This window comes from Physeter macrocephalus, chromosome 16, assembly GCF_002837175.3.
Source record: "Physeter macrocephalus isolate SW-GA chromosome 16, ASM283717v5, whole genome shotgun sequence".
Classification (NCBI taxonomy): Eukaryota; Metazoa; Chordata; class Mammalia; order Artiodactyla; family Physeteridae; genus Physeter; species Physeter macrocephalus.
In genome coordinates, this window is record NC_041229.1 from 103,193,065 (window position 1) to 103,213,504 (window position 20,440).

Consider the following 20,440-nt stretch of genomic DNA (forward strand, 5'->3'; position numbering starts at 1 on the left):
ACCAGGCTGGAGAACATGCCCGGGGACCTCAGAGCCAGATCAGACACGTTCTGCACGTTCTTCAGATCCCCAGGACTGTGCCAAAGCAAATCCTTCCTGATTGGCTGCCGAGGACCAGGGTGAGCTCACTTCCATCCCAGGCCCTGCCTCCTGCCCTGGCTGCCGGCTGGCAGGCAGGGACAGGCCCCCGGAGGCACCTGGGGACAGGGGAGTGCCAGCATCCTGCCTCAAGATCTCCCAGGCAGGATAATTTTTCAGCTTGACAGGCCTGCGTCCTGGTGCTCCTGCCCCGCTTAGTGTGGGATGCAGCCAGATCCCCTGCCTCTCCCTCCTCGACCTCTCTGTCCCCTAGGGGCTCCCCTGTGCCTTGTATCACTGTGACCTTCCCTCCCATCCTGAGGGCACGTCGTTCCATTCCTACCCCAGCTTGAAGACATGCTTGCGCTTTCGATAATCAAAGGCAACGCTGCCCTGGGCCCTGGCCAGGCTGACAGGCACTTCTCCGTGGTACGGCACTCCTGCACTGGCTGCCTTAGCATCCTTGTAAAAGCCAAGGCTCCCACGCCGCAGGACACAGTACACGTTCTGCCATGACCTGGGAGGGACATGGTGCAGGTGACGAGGAGGAGACGCAGGTGACGAGGAGGAGACGCAGGTGACCGACTGGCCTTTGAGGGGCCAGTCATCCCGGGAACAGCTTGGTTGCCCGAGGACTCCAGTGCCACTCCTGTCATTAGGCCCTCCCGGCCCTCACCTGAGGCCCCACCTGCTCCTGAGTCCTTCCCCCCACCCCCCACCCCCCACCCCCCGTCTAGGAAGAGGTTCTGGGCAAGCCTCTCCAGAAGGCAGGAGCCGCAGAGGCCGCAGGCACCACATGACCAGACCCAGTACCTGTTGGCGGCCTTCTTGCCAAAGGCCTCCATCTCCTGTTTGCGGCACAGCAGCCCCTCCATCTGTTCTTGGGCAGAGAGCTCCGGGCCGCGGGCGGGCAAGGTGGCAACCCGGGCTGACTCGGATGACCTGCTCTGGGGCATTACAGGAGGGGTCGGGCCCCGTGTCCGGGTCTGCTTCTCTCCCCGTGGCCCGTTGGCCTCGTCCCCAGCACCAGACCCCTGTGAAGACAACGGTGTCTGTGTCAAAAGATAAGATGGGAGACACCTAGCCTGCAGGTCGCGAAGCTGGGAGTCCAAGAGCTGGTCTTGCCACCTCCACGTTTCCTCTGAGTCTCTGCCCTCTCCTGACCCCGCTGTCCCCACCGCCCAGCTCACGCCCCCGTTTCGTCCCATATCTCCCAGTTATCAATACCCACACCTCCAGGAGAAACTCACAGGCCCTTCTGGGAAGCTGCCTTGCTCAAGTCTCTGTTGTTCCACCAGGGGCTACAAGGACAAGACGCTGTAAGCAGATGTGCAAGGGGAGGGGCTGAGATTCTGATGGGGGCGCTTGGGGCCAGCAGGAGTCACCTGTGGGGCTTCTGCATCTGTGCAGACGCCGTTCACGCTGGCTGGCTGCGAGGGTGCTGGCAGGCGGGGCTGGGCTCTGGAACGGCAGAGGTGACCGAGAACGTGAAGTCTGTGTGTTGTTCTGGCTCAGCCTCCTCTTCCTCCCCGAAGTGTCCCGCCTCTCACCTGTCCCAAGTAGCATCGGGAGCTGTCTGGCGGTCCACCAGGGCCCCTTCAGGCAGACTGGCTCTGGGCTGTGCGGCAGGGGGCTGTTTCCGCCGTTCCTCTTCCTCCCTCTTTCTTTTCCTCTCCTTCTCCTGCTCCTCCAGCTGTCAAAAAATTCTGAGGTCAGAGCATGGAAGGTCCCAGGCATTGGGGAAAGCTGAAATGTCTCAGCTCTCGTCGGATGAAACAGGAAGAATGGAGACTGTAATTCCAGAAGAAGGCGGGGATTAGGAGTTATGGGGGAGATGGTGCCTCTTAGTACCACCCAGGGAAACGGACGGCTCCTAAAGCGGAGGTGACCACAGGGCCCTCTTGGCTCACATCTGGGAGATGCTGGGGCAATGGGAAGGGAAGACATGTCTTCTTCAAGCAGGAGAGCCCGCAAAGTCTGGGGCTTGGGATGGGGCTGGCGTTCCTGGGGTCCTGCAGCCCTCACCGCCGTGAGCTTCTCCAGTGCGCTGAAACGCTCCTCCCAGGCCACTGCGGACTTCTGGAAGGCTTCGTGCCGCTTGATGAGGCTCTCGACTTCATCGACTGTGCAACCCAGCTCAGCACTTCGCACCAACGGCTCCTGGCTGCACAGCCAGGCCTCCGCCATACCTGCGTCTCTCCCAAACACGAGCACCTCCAAAACTGCAGGGATTGGGGGCCGCAGGGAGGTGGCAAATCAGGGTGGGCGACGACAGGGTATTATAGCCACAGCAGCTTCAAGCACAGGGACACAGAGAAAGCCACTGCCCCAGAGCAGGAGCTTAGGGCAGAGCCAGGCAGTGCCAAGGGTGGGGGCCTTGAAGTCCATGCCCCGGATTCCTGGTCTCACCTACTCTGGAAACTACAGGGTGCAAGACCCCCAGCCGCTCCCTCACCGCCCAGGGCCTGGAGCCCTCAGTCAGTTTCCTACAGCGGCTCACCAAGCTGCAGCCAGTCCATCTTCTCCTGCCACTTGTCAGCTGTCTCCTGGCGCCGTGCCTGAAGCTGAGACAGCTTCTCTGAGATCTGGGTCGGGGGGCGGCGGGGGAGGGCGGAGATGAGAGTTAGCACCCAGCGGGGCCTTGCCAGGGTCCCTGGGGGTCTCACATGGGGGTTACCAGTGATTTCTTATTTCAAGAGGCAGGCAGTTCTGGGGGAAGGATAAAATGGGGAGATCCCTGAACAGCACTAAGGGGAAGGTGAAAGGTTTCTGCAAAGAAAGAATGAAAGGAAGCAGGAAGACTCAGAGGAGAAATCAGCATTCGGGCCTCCCCCGTGAGGGTGCCCGGCTACGCCCAGGCCTCACCCACCTCCTCAGCCGCGTAGTGGCTCCTGGCGAGCAGCCCCTGCCCCATGTCGATGCAGGAGGAGAAGCGGTCAGCCCTGGCCTCTATCTCCGCCTTGATGCCTTGGTGGTTCTTGATGACCAGGTCCGCGGAGGACACATCCCTGGGGGCACGGAGACCACATCACCTGCTGCCCACAACCCTATCCCGGCCACCAGCCCATAACCCCCGGAGGCCGCCAGGCTCTGTGGCCTCACCGGGGCCGCTCCTGGGCATCCATCTGCAGGTTCACTCCGTCCATCCACAGCATCAGCTCCCGGACAGCCTTGAAGAAGCGGAACTTGTCCGTGGTGTCCAGCAGCAGCTGGCGGCGGGCAGCAGAGCTTCCCTGAAGCTGCGCCCAGGCCTCGGCCACGGCCTGCATGTGGCGGCCGATCTCCTCGGCCTTGTCTCCGGCGTAGGCCTTCTGGAGCCGGTGGCCGTCATCCTGCACCTGCTGGGCCTGCCGGGGCCCAGGTCAAAGTCAGGCAGAGTTGGGAGACTCTGAGGGGCTGCAACCTCCCTCCGTCCTGACCTCTGCTCAACACCTCCTGCCCATTTTACCAGCCGGAGAAGCAGGAGGAGGAGTGTGTGTGTGTGTGTGTGTGGGGGGGGGGGGTGCTGGGAAAGATGAGGGCTGGAGTCCAGAATAAGCCCTGTCATACTCTGCCCTGTAGGGTCTTACCAGGGGGCCTGGGCTTAGCCTGGGGATCAACGCTTTAAAAGGGTCACTAGCCGGGTGAGCCTTCAGAGGCCTGTCCAGCTCGTGGGGGACCTCAGAGACTGCTAGAGTGAGATTTTCGGCCTGAAGAAGGGACGTCGGTGGGGGGGCCGACCGGGTTTAAATGGCTGCAGGAAGGATCTATGCTTATGTTTGTGTAGGTCTCACACCCGAGTGGGACCAGCAGATGGATTTTAGCACACCGTGAAGAATCTTCTACCCACCAGGACCATCTGAAAATGTCACGGGCCCTCAAAAAGCCTTGTGATTACAGGTGTGGACGGGGTGGCTAGATGTCCCCTGGCCAGAGACGGCTTCCTGGGGCCATCCTAACGTCATCCCTACGTGGCCCTGCAGAGGATGCGATCCCTCCAGCCTCCCCACGTTCCCCCCGGAGTCGCCTCTAAGCCCCCCCGTCCCTCCCCCCGCCTCCACCCACGCTTGAGTCAGACCTGGGCGCTCAGGGCCTGGATGTCGTGCTCAAAGGCACAGTGTCGGCGCTGCAGGGCCTCGGCAGCGTTGAGGTCCCGGCCAGTCCCGTCTGGAAGCTGCTGCTGCTTGTGCTGCACCCGCGCCAGGGCCTGGCGCGCACCGTGCAGGAAGCGCTGCAGCTCGTGTGCAGCTGCCAGCACCTGACCCCGCGTGTCCAGCAGCTCGAGCAGGTCAGCCCAGGCCTCGTTGAGACTGTCCTTCCACTCGGCCACCGTGGCCCGGGCGGCGTGGCCCCCGGCGATGAGCCCGTTGGCCAAGGCATTGGCGCCGTCCACGCGCTCCTGGCCGATGGTGCTCGTGTCCCGGGAGAACTCTCGGAATTTGTCCCGGAGCATCTGGCAGAGGAAGCGGTTGCACGGACAACACTGTGACACTGGAGGATGCGGTCCCTGACTCGCGGGGCAAGTCCTTTCACCCCAGACTGAGAACCCACTTCTTTCCCTGGGCCACACGGGCCACGGTAGATTTCTTCGGCAGGGCCGAGTTAGGCAGCAGGAGCAACTGGTTCCCGCTGACCCTGGATCTGACTGACACGCCCAGCCTCCAGCCCCCAGCAAAGGGCTGCTTGGAACCTTTAGGCTTCAGACAAGGACACCCTAACTACGGTCCATAGTTCGGCAGCAGTGAGCGTCCAGCCCCCAAACTGTGGAGAGGAATCTCAAGTCCCCAGTGTACTGGTGAGCTCTGTTGGAAAACAGTGAGCGGTCATTTCCTTTCGGCCCACGTCTATGCGCGGCCCCACGTCCTCCTTTCTGCACGATTCTTCCAATTAAGTATCTCAGAACCCAGAGGACGGCGTCTGCACGAGCTGGTCTTGCACCCCTGCCCCTCGGCGCTCCGCCCAGGATGAAGTGCTAGTCTCGCAGGGGGTCCTCTACCCTTCCCGGGGCCCACGTGTGGCCGCTGTCCTCCCCGCACTCACGGTCACGTGCTCGTAGTCCTGGCCCAGCTCGTGCGAGGCTGCCACCACCTCGCGCTCCTGGATCCACTGCTCCAGGTCGTCCAGCTCCCGGCGGAGCTGGCACAGACGCAGGTGCTCGTGCAGGCGCTCCCGCCGCTCTCCCGCCAGCTCCTTCAGGCTGGCGTACAGCTTGTCCACCTGGGCTTGGCGGATCGATATGCGCGTGCTGCGGGGGAGGGGAGGACACACTGCTCTGACCCCTAGTCTGTCTCAGAGAGCCCTGCCCCCCAAGTGCTTGCCAAGTCCCTGCTTCTCCAGCTTTCTAGATGGTCCTGTACACGTGCAGTACGGAAGGCTCTGCAATCTCTGGGCCTTTCTGGAACTGGCTCCCCTCTCCCCCAGGGACTGGCCTGGGGGTCCAGGTGCTATGCTCACCTCTCTGGGTGCTCGTGGTCAATCATGTCTTGGCTGCTGGCTGCCAGCTGGTGGATGGTCTGGGCGTAGTCGGCCAGGGCTTGTTCCAATACCTGATGCTTCTTCACCTCTGCCTGGGCACTCAGCTCGTCCTGGGGGAGGGGAGAGTGGCAGCAGAGGGTAGGGGGAGGGGGGAGGAAAGCCGTAGCCTGAGCTCTGGTCTGGCTCTCACCTTGGCCTTCTCCTGGCCCATCATGTGTAACTCCTGCTCGCCCATCCAGGCCTCTGCCTCCGCGGCGTCGCGGTAGAACTGCTGGGCCCGCAGGGCCTCCTCCAGTCGCTTCCCTCGAAGCTCCAACTCGTGGCCCAGGCGCTTCCACATCTCCTGTAGCTCAGCCAGCTCCGGGCCTGCTGCCGCGGCACCCAGAGCGCGCTGTCGCTCCGTTAGGTCCGCGATCCGCGGCTCGTGGCCCTGGATCTCCTTCTGCAGGGTCTGTCCATGGCGACAGAGGAGGAGACGCTGAAAGGCTTGCCGAGGGAGCCCCTCACCCTACGTGCCCCCCTTACGCTTACTCAACAGCAAGCCCCCCTTCACACCGTTGTTTCTCATCCTCCCTGCGTCCTCTCACCTCCCCTCTTTTCTGGCCCATGACGCCCCTTCCGTCCACACGATCTCCCACCAGGGGAACCCACCCTCCCGAGGTGAGGAAAGGCGAACCACTGAAGTGTAGGATTACACCCAGCAACCAGGGGGAGCCAGAGAAACCCCAGCTCTTAAGAAAACACACTTTCAAGTCTGGGGAGGCTCTTGGGACCCTTTCTTCTGCCTTTAGCCTCTGCCTCACCTGGTTTTTCTTCATGAGGAGCTGGACACTGGGCAGGTCCCTGCCATGCTCCACGGAGCTAGCCATGGGGAGCCGCTCTGTCACCCACAACTGCATACGAAAGTGGGGGTTAGTGGAGGTCCGGAGGGCAAAGTCAGAGCTAGGGGTTGGATAGTGGGGATTCCTGGGGGAAGGTTTTCTAGGGCTCCCGGTTCTGGGGTCAAGGGACCTAGAGGGTGTCCCTAGAGGTTTGACTTTCAATGCCAAAGGGAAGAGAAAACAGAACACTGCTGGCATCCCCCCAGCATCCAAGAAGGAGATTAGAGAGCCAAAGACAGGGAGCAATTTACCATGATGGAGACTCTACCCCTTCCCAGGTCCCGGAGACTCACGATCTCATCCTCCACGTCCCGGTGGAACTGGTGCTGCTCGCGAGAGGCTTGCAGGCGCCGGCAGCGCTCCTTCATGGGCTGGCACAGGGCCCTGAACTTCTCCTCCACAGCCCTCGAGGTCCTCTCCACCTCCCCTGCACCCTGGTCTTCCTGGGCCAGAGCTTTTGCCTGTGCCTGGATTGCTTCCACCTCCTTCTCTCGCACAGCCATCTCCCTTTCCAGCATCTGCCAACCGGAAGAGGAAGGAGGTGTTATCACCGTGCCTCCACCTTCAAACTCAGCGGAGACCCTGGTCTACCGAGCCAATCATGAATTCTCATCCCTGGGGCTCACCCCAGGGAGAGGATCTCTTCATGGCCTACATCAGTGGATCTCAAACTTTACTATATATGAGAATCCAGGGGGTGTGAGAACTGCGCTAGCTATCAATTTACCGTCTCTCAGTCCCCAATCCATCTCAGTTCCAAGTCCATCTTTGCCCATTTTGAGTCACTGGAACTGGACCCTGTAAATATTTCTCCTTTGCCAGCTGGTGCAACACTAGGCCTTGTCCGTAGAGGGCGCTGGAGGGACACCACAATGCACAGGGGAGGCAGAGGCTTCTAGCTACGGTTCCAGAGCGCTTTCCTTCTTGCTCCTACGGCACAACTGCCCACGGTGTGCAGGAGACCCGGTGGCCCTCACCCTCCAGCAGGTTTTGCTGGCATCTCAGTGGCAACTTCCTTGGCCTTCTAGCCTTGGCCTGCCAGATTCAGACCTGCTCTGGTCTGTGACACCCCAGCAAATTTCTACGCCATCCAGCGGGCCTCTGCCTTCACCAGTGAGGTCTGAAACTCAGCCTTGGGGGCAGGAGGAGGGCATCCCATTCCTTCCTGGGCGCCCCCTCCTCAGTCCTACAGGCAGTAGCTGCCCCCTACATTTGCTGTTCCTGAATTCTTTAGACCAGGGGTCAGCAAACCCAGCCCCCGGCCGGGTTTTGTAAGTCAAGTTTTATTGGCACACAGCCACACCAGTCTTTTACGCATCGACTGTGGCTGCTTTTACCCTACGAGGACAGAGTTGAACAGTCGTGACAGAGACCGTATGACCCTCAAAGCTCAAAATACTATTTGGCCCTTTACAGAAAAATGTTTTCTGATCCCTGCTTTGGAGTTCTCTTTACCCCACTGGTAAGTAACCCGCTTGTATTAATTAGTAGTTCTTTTCACTAAAGCTTCCCTGTTCAAGTTAGAGTGCGGCTTCTGTCTCCCGACTTTACTCTGACTGACACACACTCCAAGAGATTCTGACACTGGTGGCCCATGGAAATCGCCTTGAGAAATACCAGTGAAGGTGCCGTCTGCGAGGCCCGAGGATGGCCTCGTGAATCCCGAGAGCTACTGACGCCCCCCCCTCCTTTCTTCTGCTGTTCACCAGTCCCACCGAAGGCCCGCCGTGTACCTGCTGCTTCTTGAGCAGGATGTTGACACTGGTGAGGTCCTTGCCGTAGTCGTCGGAGTGCAGCTGGGCCTGCAGGCTCTCCAGCCAGCTCTCCAGGGCAGAGCAGCTCTGGGCAAACAGTTCAGCTCGGTTGGCATCGAAGAGGCTGCGGGCTTTGGCCTGGGTGGTGGTCTCCAGCTCGTCCCAGCGCCTGTGCAGGTCGTCTAGCTTCTCCCACACCAGAGCTTTCAGCTCCGGCTTCTCCAGAGTCAGCTCCCGCCCTTCCTGGGTGTGGGACAAGGAAGGGGTCAGTGTCAGAATTAGATACCACTGAACACGAGCCAATAGCAGGACAGGGACCTGAAGGGCAGCAGAGACCTGAAGTGAGGGCAATCCTACCAAGTTCCCGGGTTGTCCTCCAAGCTTTCTAAGCTCCCCTACCCTCACTGCCGAGCAAACCCTACTCCTTCCTCAAGGTCCCATCAAACCCCGTCTCAGTGAAGAGGCCACTGCGCTCTCTCCTTGTTTTGAGTTCCCTGGTGCTTGTGGTTTCCAGTGTCGTATTGCACGTGCTATTGGGTTATCGGCCATCATTTTGTGTTTCTCAGCTCATTACCTCTCACCTGAACTATGGCAAGTGACTCTCACCTGGTTTCCCCACTCCCAGCCCTTCTGCTTGAGGACTCTGGTTTCTGGGGAGGTGAGGGCAGCGTGACTTGATCTGTACGCGAGGTGGCCTGGAAGTGCCAGGGAGTTATTGCCCCCAGAAGCAGCCCTCAACCAGCGACAGCCGGGCCGTTGGTGGACAAACACTGGGAGTCCTTGCTTTGCTTGGGATAACTCTGATGCATGTTCCACACCGTCGCCCAGGTGTCCCATGAGGACTGCGTGCCAGGTGCCCACTGGGGTAACTGGCATGGCAGTGGGCCCTTCACTGACTACCTTCCCTTCTCCGCCTCCCCTCCCCACCCCCTACTGGCATTCCTGTGGTCACCTCCCGTGGAAGTGGCCTGCACTGGAAGCCTTGCTTCTAGGGGAACACAGACCAAGACACCGCCTTCAGGCCGTTTTACACACGCCGCCAGGGTGAAGAGCATCACTGGGTAAACTTTACCAGCCGTCAGCACAATCCACTCTGATGCACAGTCCTTACGTGGTGGTCGGGGCTTTTCATGACCCGGCCTGGCAGGCTTTTCCCACCTCTCCTTCCATGGCCGGTTCACACATTCTGTGCTCCTGCCAGAAGGACCTACCCCCTTGCTCCCGTACAGGCGCCCCACTTCCACACCCCTGGTTTCCGGTTTCTCTACCAAGAAACATCTTTCCCTCAACACCTCTGCCTGTCCAAATTCTACTTGTCCTTCGTGGACTGCGCCCCTGGCCCCTGCCTCTAGGATTCCCACATCTCCTCTCTCCTTAGCGCCCAGGCTTTATCAGGCTCTCTCGTTATATTTGTTATATTCTGCTTTGGATTGACTTTAGCTGTTTGTGTACATGTCTCATATCCTGGCTCCGGTGTCATTCCTCGAGGGTGGAGCCTGCCATGGAATCACCTTTGTTCGCCACTCAGTGCCTAATACAAGGCCTTGCACAGAGTGGCACAAAGTAAATATTTGCTGAACAAATGGAGAAACTGGATCCACACTGGTCTCTTCCTCTTCCCAACCGTCATGCCCTTGAGGGAAGGAAAGCATCTTTTTATATACCTTGCAGCACCTAGCAGAGTGCTGAGCACACAGGATGTTGTCCAGGAATACTTGCTGAGTAGAAATTAAGTTTTGCCTGCGCTCAGCTCTTGAGCAAGAGCCGGGTGGGAGACCAAATATCAGGAAAGCAAGACTCGAAAACGAGGCTGGCAAACTGTGGCCCGAGGGCCAAATCTGGCCGACCACCTGTTTTTATAAATAAAGTTTTATTGGAACCCAGCTACACTCATTCGTTTATGTATTCCCTGTGGCTGCTTTGGCACCACACTGGCAGAGTTGAGTAAATAACAGCAGAAACTGTGTGGCCTGCAGAGCCTAAGATATTTTCCGCCTGGCCCTTTAGAGAAGTTTGATGACCCCACTGAAGAGTGTCCGCCTGCTCTGGACCAGGAATAGGTATCATGCTGACCCAAAGCTGCAGTCTGGCTCCGTACTAATTTGCCTTTTCTCAAAGTTCTGGAGTCACTGTCCCATTGACCTGAGACATTTGCTCCCCAGACCATTTCTCTCCACCTTGGAAGTTTGGCACCAAGGGCTCCATGATCTCTAAGCCAGATCCTGAAGCCAGGACCCTCCCCTGCACTGCGGCTGGGAGGCTGACGGGAGGAGGCCCCAAAGGCTCCCTTCTTGCTGCTCCTGTCCCATTTGTTGCTCACCTTGTCCACCTTGTCCAACCAGTCCTTGTTGGCTGCCAGCTCGGCCATGAACGCCTGGTGCTTCTGCCACTTGGTGTGCAGGTTGCGGGCCTCATCATAGGACACGTCCTGGGCTGTCAGCATCTTCTCGTCAATCCAGAGTTTCAGCTGGACCGAGCATGGAGCCGGGAGGGAGAAGGGCAGAGTACATTTCAGAGAGAGGGCAGCGGGAAGCGGGAAGGGGGCGAGGGTGAGTCGGGGGAGGTGGTGGATGTGGGGAGAAGCCAGGCAGGGATTCACGTGCTCAGGTGACACCGCAGTGGACTGACTCTCGGCTCAGAGAGTGAGGGCGTTGTGGGAAAGGGTGGCCAGGGAGCGTCAGAGGCGACATGGGGGACTGAGAGCCTCACCTCGTGACAGTCTTGTAAGAAATGCTGCCGCTCTCGGTTGTCCCGAAGACGGCCCAAAAGCTGCTGCACTGCTTCTTGATTCTTCCTGTGTCTGTAATGACAGGCCCCTGTGAAGCCCTTGAACTTGCTAGGAAAGGGTTATGACCCTCTAACTAACCTAGAAGCCCTCAGTCCTCCTCCTCTGGGGACAAGACCTTCCGGGAGCGCTACAAGTCAACCCAGGAACCCTGAGGTCCAGTGTCCAGCTACCCTAGGAGACTTCGGGGAGGCGGAACTTCCCTGCCCGTGACTTAGTCCCTCTCCGACCACTTGGTTTTTCCTCCTCTGCTTTTTGTCAGCTCCCCACCCCCATCTGTCGGTCTGAGTGCCATGTTCATCCTGTCTTCACTTGGTCCCCTTTAGGGCCCCTCATTTGCCCACTGTCCTCATCGTACCTCCTCTCTATGGAGTCTGCCTTCTCTTGGATCTTCTCGGCATGGATGTTGCCCTCAGACACCAGCTGGCGCCCGGCTTCCAGGAGCCCGCGGATCCGCTCACCGTTGGCATCCATGGTGCTCATGAAGTCTTCCAGTTTTTTAATGGCGGCATCAGCAGCCTGGAGTGTCCCCGGCATCTCCGTGTGAGACAAAACATATTCCTGTGTGGGAGGGGCGATACCGAGCTCATTTCTCAACCTCTCAGAAGGAACCTACCAAAGGGCCCATCTGAGACATGGAGGCCAACCAGGTAGGGACAGGCAGACTCTGGCTCTGAAGACGGAGGGATGGTGCCTGATTATGTGGGAGTCTCAGAAAGTGAGAAGGGAGCTGGGATGGAGGGCCTTTAACACTCCAAATCCTGTTCCATCTTAGTTATAGCTGCTGATTACATTTCTGTTATATGACAAGCCAGGGTTTCTATTTCTTCTCGAGTCAGTTTTGGTAAGTTATGTTTACAACTTTTTTTTTTTTTTTTAATTTTTTACTCCCGTATTTTTTTTTTTTAACATGTTCTCCCTGCCCATCCTGTTCCCTCACCTACTCCACGTGCTGCGTTTACCTCCTCATCCACCACTCCTTCACATTCCTTTGGTCCCTATTTCCCACTTCTTCCTGGTTGGGACTTTGCCTCCCGGACTCTTACCTGGCTGCTGAGCACGCCCTCGGCCTGGCGAGCATCCCGCAGGAACCCCTGGAAGCCGTGGGCCTGGGCAAGACGGCCTTGTCGGCTCTCCCACATGCGGCCCAGCTCCTCCCAGCCGGTTCCCAGCGCTTCGAGTCGCTGCCGTAGGAAGAGGCACTGGGGATCGGCCTGGTCCCGGGTCACCTCCTCACCCACGGCCCGAAGCTGGCTGTACTCGCTCCGGGCCCGCTCCACCTCTCCCCGCAGGGCTGCATGTTGGGCCAGGAGGGCCTCTGCCTCAGGCAGCGTGGCCGGCCCTTCTTCAGAGGCCACAGAGGTCTGCGTGCGGCCGAGCCAGGCCTGGAAGTCATCCAAGCTGCGCAGGAAGTCCTGCAGCCGCCGCGCCTCGCCCAGCGACTCCTCTCGTCGCCGCATGGTGGCCCTGAGGTCCTCCCAGCCGGCTTGCACCTCTCCAAGCCGGGCGCTGATGGCAGGGGCCTGGGCCGGGTGGCCAGCAGCCAGGGCATTTGCCTCTCGGGTCAGTTCACCCACCCGGGCGGCGATGGCCTCCAGGTCCCTCTCGGTGCCGGCCAGCTTACGCTGCAGCGCCAGCACCCCGGCCAGGTCATTGCCCAGGCCCTGGGTGGACTCGATGACCTTGGTCTTTTCTCTCATCCAGGCCTGGGTCTCTGTGCACTCTAAGTGGTAGTTCTGGATGCTCAGGGCTGACGTCAGAGCCGCCTTCTTGCCGTCCGCCAGGGACCGAAACTGCTGCCACCTGAGGGCAGAGCGAGTGTCCGCAGTCGCTCAGCTTTCCCGCCCCGTGCAGGTAGACTGGAAGCTCCTTCCTGCTCTCCCTCCCTTGGTATCTCCTACCGCCTGCTTCTGCCCTTTAGAGAGCCTGCTCCCCACTCTTCTTCCCGTGACTCCTCCTTGTCTGCTCCCTGTCCAGGCACCAGCCTCTTCAGACGACCTTTACCCCACTTCCATCTCTTTCATCACCACCCACCTCCGACGTATTTCAGATGGCTTTCCCTCCTCATTTTAGCCTCCCTCCCATGCCCTACAGAACTCTCTTCCAGCTGCCATCCTGTCTGCTGCATCCCTTCTCACCCCACCTGTGGTTGAGCTGCTTCTGGGTGTTGACAATGCTGTCCTTCCCCGGGGGGTTGGCCTTCAGCAACTGCTCTGCGATGTCATTCACAGCAGTAATTCGCGCTGCAAGGGCGTTCATTTCAGGCTCCAGGGTCTCGAACCTGAAGGGGTGGAAGAGCTGGGCATGAGTGGTGGTGGGAAGCAGCGGTGTGCTGGTCCACCTCCCTTAGATGCCCACGAGAACTCCTCTCCGTGAACATGAGGCTTATTGACAGGAGCCTCTGCACCTCTTCCCTACATGGTTCATAGCATCTGTGGATCAAGGGGGAGCCCCCAACTCCCCCCAAACAAGGAGAAAAACTGTCATCTCTAGAGTGGCTCAGAAACATGGTAACAATTAAAGGTGAGGACCAGCTGGACAACAAGTCAAACTAATCCCTGGCACTGGGCTTCACCCTTCAGCAGAGCCTCCCTTACTCCTGCTGGGACTTACCCCTTAGCTGCCTACCTGGGTCCCACCTTACTAACACGTGTTAAAAAATGAGTTGATAACGAAAAAGATTTAAGTGATAAAGATGTGAAGCATAACTTCTCCTGGAACATTTCATATCCTCATAGGGCAGAGTCTGCACATGGGCCACGTAATAAATATTTTAGGTTTTGTGAGCCATTTGGTCTTTATCACGAATATTCAGCTCTGCTGTTTCAGTGCAAAAGCAGACACAGGGATGACACGCAAATGAATGGGCATGGCTGTGTTCCAATCAAGCTTTATTTACAAAAACAGGCAGAGGCTGTATTTGGCATAGGGGTTTCTGACTCCTGTCATGGGATATATTGAAAAAAGCAACAAAACATCTTTAATTACATTTTTTAAACCACCGGGAAGTTTGACTATAGATTTGAGTAGTAGGGACTTCCCTGGTGGTCCAGTGGTAAAGCATCCACGCCTCCCAATGCAGGGGACGCGGGTCCCATCTCTGGTCAGGGAACTAAGATCCCACATGCCACAGGGCAGCTAAGCCCGCGTGCCTCAACTATTGAGCCCGTGCGCCACAACTAGAAAGAGAAAACCGGCACGCTAGAACTAGAGAGAAGCCTGCGTGCCACAACGAAAGATCCCGCGTGCCGCAACAAAGATCCTGAGTACCGCGACTAAGACCCGACGCAGCCAAAAAAGAAAAATAAATAAATAAACAAACAAACAAATAAAAGGAAAAAGCAGATTGAGTAGTAGGTGATATCAAGGAATTGCTAATTTTGTTTTACGTGATAATGGTATTGTGTGTGGTTCTATAAGAAAAACATCATTTCTAAATTATTTTAGGATTTCTTACTCTGTAAGTAAAGCTACTTCATGAGGGGTTAATCAGTGTCTCTGTCTAAAAGGTTTATAACTTCAAAGCCTGCTATTCTAAGCCTGCACACACAATTAAAAAAGAATGTACTCATATTGCAAATTTCTATGTTCCTGGAGAATACAAAGGTGAAATGTTAATACTGGAGATTCGCTTTTGAAAAGGAAAACTAATCAAACAGAGCAAGATATTGATGATTACTGAATTTGGGTGATGGCTATATAGGAGTTTGCTGCGTAACGTTTCTATTTCTGAGTACGTTTCACGTTTTTTGTTTTTTTGTTGCGCGGGCCTCTCACTGTTGTGGCCTCTCCCGTTGCGGAGCATAGGCTCCGGACGCACAGGCTCAGCGGCCATGGCTCACGGGCCCAGCCGCTCCGCGGCAGGTGGGATCCTCCCGGACCGGGGCGCGAACCCGTGTCCCCTGCATCGGCAGGCGGACCCGCAACCACTGCGCCACCAGGGAAGCCCTCACGTTTTTCATTAAAGCAAAAACCAGACTACTGGCAAGACTCAAAGGGATGGATGTAGCAAGAGCAGCCTGTGTATGGTGGCAGCCACCACACACCATACACATGGGGGCCACCCTATACATCGGCCCCAAACTCACAAGGCCACTTGGGAGGGCGGGGCGTGCACGGGGCCTACCTTTGCTGCACGACCTCCAGGTCCTCCAGGCGCTCGGGCAGGGCGAGCCCGTTGAGCCACTGCTCCTTCTCCTCCACCCAGAGCCCGCAGGCCCCGGCCTCGCTGAGCATGGTGTAGAGCGCCAGGGCCGCCTCCAGGGCACGCGCGCGCTCGCCCGCGCGGGCCCTCAGCTCCTCGTAGTGCCTCTCCAGGGTGGGCAGCTGGCCCTGCACCTCGGGCGTGCGGCTCAGCACGGGAGGCAGGGCCGCGGCCTGCTCCCTCAGGGTGTCCAGGGTGGGCCGGTGGCCTCGGATCTCTTCCTCCAGGGCCCGATGCTGCCGGGCCAGGGCCTGCGTGGAGAACTCGTCGTGTCCCAGCTCGGGGCTGGACACCAGGCGCAGCGCATCCACCAGCCAGGCCTCCATGTCGTTTGCGTCCGCCTGGAACTGGTAGAGGCTGGCGGCCTGGGCGAGCCGCTGGGCACGCTCCTCCGCCAGGGCCTCCAGCCTCTCCCACTGGGCCTGGAGCTCGGCGGTGCGGGCGGCGGCCTGGCCTGCCCCGGGGTGGCCCTCGGCCACTAACTGCCGGCCCTGCTCCAGGGTGAGCTTCAGGGGCCCCAGCCGGCCGCTCATCTCGCCTCGCAGGGCTGTGTGCTTGTTGAGCAGGCGGAGGACGCCGGTCAGGTCCCGGCCGGTTTCTGCCGAGGCCAGCAGGTGCTGCTGCTCCCGCACCCAGGCCTCGGCCTCGCCCACCTCCCAGAGGAAGCGCCAGAGTCGCCGGGACTCCTCCAGCCGGGCCCGCCGAGCCGCTGCCAACTTGCACAGCGACTCATAGTTCTGCTCCAGGGCGGCCACCCGCTCCAACACCAGCTGGGGGTCGCACGGTTTGTACTCTGAAACAGTCACACCAGAGGGCCAAGAGCTGTGGCCCAGCCCTCTCCTGCCCGCCGTGCACCGCTAGTTACGAATCCCCCCCAACTCCACTCTCCTAGCTCTGTCGCCCACTGTCCACCCATCGTCTTTCCTGTCCCCAGGTTTTTCCAGTCTTGCTGCTTCAGCTCTTAACGTTCTCCTTCCCAGCCCGCCCCCTTTTCCAGTTTCTCCCCCCTCCACCACCGCTTTTCACCTTTTCCTGGGTCGCAGAAGCGCAGCGCAGATGCGCTGATGGCCCGCACCCTCTCAGCCTGTACGGCAATGTCGGCTTCCACCAGCTCGTGCAGCTGCAGCAGGTCCTCCACTCCAGCCAGATGCTTGCCCAGGTCCTGGGACTGCAGCCGGCCCTGCGGGGCGCACGCGGCATGTCGATGGCCGTCTGAGAGCCGCCCGGTTCCCTCCCAGTCAGGTCTCTTGCCCCGCCACACACATGCGCTAACCTCGCCGCCCCATCTTCCTGGATCAACCACACATCCCGACCCCTTGGGGCGGCTCCAGGTGTTGCACCCAGGTGAGCACACATGCTCGCAGCTGTCAGCCCTCACTCACACACATAGTGACCCCTGAGATCTCTCCTGGCGCCCTGGCCTCTCTGTACTCAACTCCCCTCCTGCCGAACAGCTTTCCTACTAAACCCTGCTCCTGGAATCTCCGCTCTGACTCATCATCTCAGCACCAGAATTATCGCCACCCTCCTCTGGTCGTGGCTCAGTCCCCAGCGCCCCAGCAGTCGTCAGCATCTCTGCAGACCTGTCCACATCCCCGTCTCTCGCCTAGATCACCGCGACAGCCTGTGACTGGTCTCTCTGCTCCCACTCTGGCTGCCCACAGCCATTCTTCAAATAGCAGTCAAAGTGACATTAAAAAAAAATGTAAAAACGCAGAATCATGTCTCTCCCCCTTTTCAAAACCTTCTAATCACTTTCAATGCTCCATGTTACTCTGAGTAAAATCCAAACTCCCTGACCAGGCCTGTAAGCCCTAAGCGAGCAGGCTGCTTCCTCCCTTACCTCATCCCCTGTCCCCTCCCTGTTCTTACAGCAGCCCACCCCCACCCCCCGGCCTCCCTTCTCGTCCGGAACATGCCACGCGTGAGCAGGCCAAGGGCCTTTCTGTGCCTTCTGCCTGGAAACATTCTCTCCTTAGATCTCCCTGTGCTGGCTCCTTGGGACATTCTGCTCTCAGCTTAAATGGCATTTTTCAGAGAGGCCTTCCTGGACCACTCCATCACACGGCCTGTTTCCCTTTCCTCACAGGTTTCACGCCCACCTGCTATGTTGTTTATTGATAGGTCCACGGGTTTTATCATCAGTCTCCTCCCACTGGAACGTGAGCCCCGTGAGGACAGGGAGCTGTTTGCTCTGTTCATCTGAACCGGGGACAGGGCCCTGGACTGGTACATACTCTGCAAAGGTTCGGCTGAGCAGATGAGCGAATGTGTCCTTCGTACTCCCACGGTCCCGACCACCTCGACCCCACCTCCACAGCCGCTCGTGTACCTTCATCTCTTCCATCCAGTCCATGAGGTAGAGCAGGTCCTGGAACACCTTCTGCAGCTCCAGGTTGAGGAGGAGCCGCTCCCGCCGGGCGGCCACCATCTGCCGCAAGAAGTCCCAGAGCCGCGCCACGTTGTGCTGCCGCGCGGCGATGCGCTTGATGTCGTGGTAGTGTTCAGCGGCCAGCTCGGCGGCCACGGCGTCCACCGCCTGCACCCGGCCGCTGTAAGCCACGATGTCCGTCTCGATGGCTTCGTGCTTCCGCACTGCTGCCTCCACGGCGGCCAGCTCCAGCCCAAAGTTGTCCTGGGGCGGGGACAGGGAGGGAGGGCTGGGAGCTCCGGGACTCCGCGCTGCTCACCACCCCCCCGCCCCCTCCCCGCTCCCCCCCACCGAGCACTTCTGCTGCGAGGTGCCAACTCCACGGGGTGGCTCTCAGCGTCCCCTCTATCCCACCCCATCCTGTCTCACCAGCCCTTCTCCTGTTCCAGGCTCCGGCCCCTGGTTCCCGGGCTCTTGGTCTCCAAGTCTGTGTGATGGAATTCTTGTTTCTTTAGCACCCCACCTCGCAGGGCTCCTTATCCACCACTCTCTCTCACTCTCCCATGTCTCCAGACCTGCCTGGACAGGCCAAGAGCACCACCCCCGTGTCCTACCTGGGACACAAGGCGCTGGTTCTCGCTAAGCCAGGTCTCCCGCATGGCGGCCTTGCGGTCGAAGCGGGCGGCCAGCTGCTCCAGCTTCTCCTGGCGGATCAGCTCCGTGCGCAGGGCCAGCTCACGCTCATGCTCAGCTTTCTCCAGCCGCTCCCAGGCCTGCGAGGTGGAGACAGGATTAGTGCTAAAGGGCCAGGGCTCAGGAAGTGAGGGCGGGGAGGGCTCACCGGGGCTGGGGGTGCAGGGTGGGTCCGGGGGAAGCTCGGTCTAGCGGGTCTGTGGAATGTGGTCAGACGCCTGTGCAGGGAAATATGAGGAACAGGGTGGCGTGAGTGCCGTGGAGCCCCGTGAAAACCACGTCTGCTGGTGGACAAAGACGGGAGGGGGACAGGGAACAGTGGAAATCGCTGGATTTGTTTGTGGTGGGGGCGCTGTGGGCGAACCCTATTACGTGTGTTAATCGTATGCTGTCTGTGAAAAAAATGAAACAAAAGTAGGGCCGGTGAGTCTAGGATGTGCTGAACAAGATGAGGGACCGGGGTATAATTTGCATGGAGAGACCGAGGGAGGAGGAGGGGGACGTGCAGGACTCGGGAGAGGATGTGGGAGTCACGCCTGCACCCGGGATGGGTGGGGTTCAAGCCAGGCCGAGGGGTCAAGCAGGGACAGTAGGGGCTGGTGCTGAGGGTGGGTCGTCCCAGGGATGGAAGGGAGGCTGTGGACCTTGTTGATGTCGGAGATGAGCCGGCCCTCGCGGGGCGTGTAGACCTTCTGGTTGTTGGCCCGCAGCTTGCTCTGGATGGTGAAGAGCAGCACTTCCAAGTTCCCTTTCTCAGTGAACCTGAGGCGGGAGGTCAGGTGGGGTCAGAGTCAAAGGCCACGAGGGGCCCGAGGACTCTTTACATTTCAGAATGAAGCTGTTCTGTGTTGCTTTGCTTCTTGTAAAAGCTTGTGAAAATACTGGCAAACCACGTTTAAAAAGAACCTAATTTTAAAACAACTGAAAACCACACAGACACGACCACCGTCACCCTTGGGCATGTACGTACCGCATTTTTGCTTTACACAGATGGGATCGTACCATAACCATGGCTAACGTTTGTGGAGGACTCACTCACCGAGAGCCAGGCCCTGTTCTCAGGGCTTTGCACGCATTAACTCCTTCTCACTGTTACCTACATTCTCTCATTACCCCCATTTTCCAGATGTGAAAATCGAGGCACAGACAGGCTAAATAATGCCCAATGCTCACACGGGTAGGTGGCAGAGCCAGGATTTGAACTCAGGTACTTTGAATCTGGACGCTTAGCCCTTTGCTCTCTGCCGTCCACAGACAACTGTCTTGTAACTCTTATGTTTCATGAATGCCTTTTCAGGTCGATAAATGCATTTCTCCAATATTATTTTCAGTGGCTGTCCCATGACTTTTCTTTTACAAAGGTCACGTTCGCGAACATCCTTGAAGCTACCTCTTTGTTCAATGCCCAGAAGAGGACTTTCTGGGTCAAAGGGCACACCTCAAATCATTCCCTGGAATGCACAGGAACAGATGTTTTCTGGCTTAATATTAGTTTTGGAGCTGAAACACATTAACTCCGAAAGAGCTCAAAAACAAAAAACACAGAAGTTTTAGCATGTACCGTATAGAATCATCTAGCAGTAATTCCATACTTCAACAGTCAGTTGCTAAAATACATAAACGATAAGAACCTGCGCAGTGTGCGAGTGACCAGCCACATGCACGTATTGCCAGCGACAACCTGGCTGTCGGGTCCAATCCCCTGTCCTTAAGCTGGGATTGGGTTGCCGAGACACCCCGACCAATGTCATCTGAGTAGACTGCACCGGCTCTACATACCATGGCAATCATTTCCATAGCGTGATTTCTTGTAATGGGTGACCATTAAAACGTTTTACTTTGGAAACTGCTTCTGGGGCTCTGAGCTGGGGGAAATAAGCCTCCACTGCATTTATGTGCTGCCGCATCTCCCTCCCAAAAGGCTCCCCTCGTTTAGGCTTCCTGCTGTGTGAGCACAGCTTGGGGCAGGCAGGCCGTGGCAGGGTGTGGCTCAGGGACACCTACTTGGGTGGCTTCTCCACAGTGCGGTAGGAATTGAAGGACTGGAGCTGGTTCTGGACACCACTCAGGGAGTTGGCCAGCTGCCGGTCGTTGAGGGTCACGATCGTTTGCTCAATCCACTGCAGCAGCTCTGAGGCCAGGGACTCATACTTCTCCACCAGGCACTCGGCCTCCATGGCGTGGTCCAGCACCTGTGAAACCGTGCTGTGGGTTCCCTGG

General features: G+C 58.4%; 1 protein-coding gene across 4 annotated transcripts in view; it reads right to left on the reverse strand.

The window, feature by feature from the left end:
- Positions 1 to 20,440, reverse strand: part of SPTBN2 (spectrin beta, non-erythrocytic 2) — a 30,843-nt gene that overhangs the window by 1,317 nt on the left and 9,086 nt on the right. For 3 of the 4 annotated variants that reach the window (XM_024133393.3, XM_028501560.2, XM_055091630.1), the window contains 27 exons: positions 20,225 to 20,412; positions 18,865 to 18,982; positions 18,142 to 18,300; positions 17,489 to 17,791; positions 16,183 to 16,336; positions 15,079 to 15,949; positions 13,096 to 13,233; positions 11,999 to 12,755; positions 11,311 to 11,513; positions 10,877 to 10,967; positions 10,488 to 10,634; positions 8,147 to 8,410; positions 6,707 to 6,931; positions 6,336 to 6,425; positions 5,723 to 5,983; positions 5,512 to 5,642; positions 5,098 to 5,302; positions 4,136 to 4,510; positions 3,181 to 3,425; positions 2,948 to 3,086; positions 2,579 to 2,663; positions 2,104 to 2,300; positions 1,629 to 1,771; positions 1,464 to 1,539; positions 1,329 to 1,379; positions 892 to 1,112; positions 422 to 595 (listed from right to left, as the gene is read on the reverse strand). In XM_024133393.3, coding sequence (XP_023989161.1) covers positions 422 to 595; positions 892 to 1,112; positions 1,329 to 1,379; positions 1,464 to 1,539; positions 1,629 to 1,771; positions 2,104 to 2,300; positions 2,579 to 2,663; positions 2,948 to 3,086; positions 3,181 to 3,425; positions 4,136 to 4,510; positions 5,098 to 5,302; positions 5,512 to 5,642; positions 5,723 to 5,983; positions 6,336 to 6,425; positions 6,707 to 6,931; positions 8,147 to 8,410; positions 10,488 to 10,634; positions 10,877 to 10,967; positions 11,311 to 11,513; positions 11,999 to 12,755; positions 13,096 to 13,233; positions 15,079 to 15,949; positions 16,183 to 16,336; positions 17,489 to 17,791; positions 18,142 to 18,300; positions 18,865 to 18,982; positions 20,225 to 20,412 — 6,011 coding nt within the window. Of the gene's footprint in view, positions 1 to 421; positions 596 to 891; positions 1,113 to 1,328; positions 1,380 to 1,463; positions 1,540 to 1,628; positions 1,772 to 2,103; positions 2,301 to 2,578; positions 2,664 to 2,947; positions 3,087 to 3,180; positions 3,426 to 4,135; positions 4,511 to 5,097; positions 5,303 to 5,511; positions 5,643 to 5,722; positions 5,984 to 6,335; positions 6,426 to 6,706; positions 6,932 to 8,146; positions 8,411 to 10,487; positions 10,635 to 10,876; positions 10,968 to 11,310; positions 11,514 to 11,998; positions 12,756 to 13,095; positions 13,234 to 15,078; positions 15,950 to 16,182; positions 16,337 to 17,488; positions 17,792 to 18,141; positions 18,301 to 18,864; positions 18,983 to 20,224; positions 20,413 to 20,440 lie in introns of those variants that run through there. The other variant, XR_008619620.1, reaches the window with a different exon arrangement.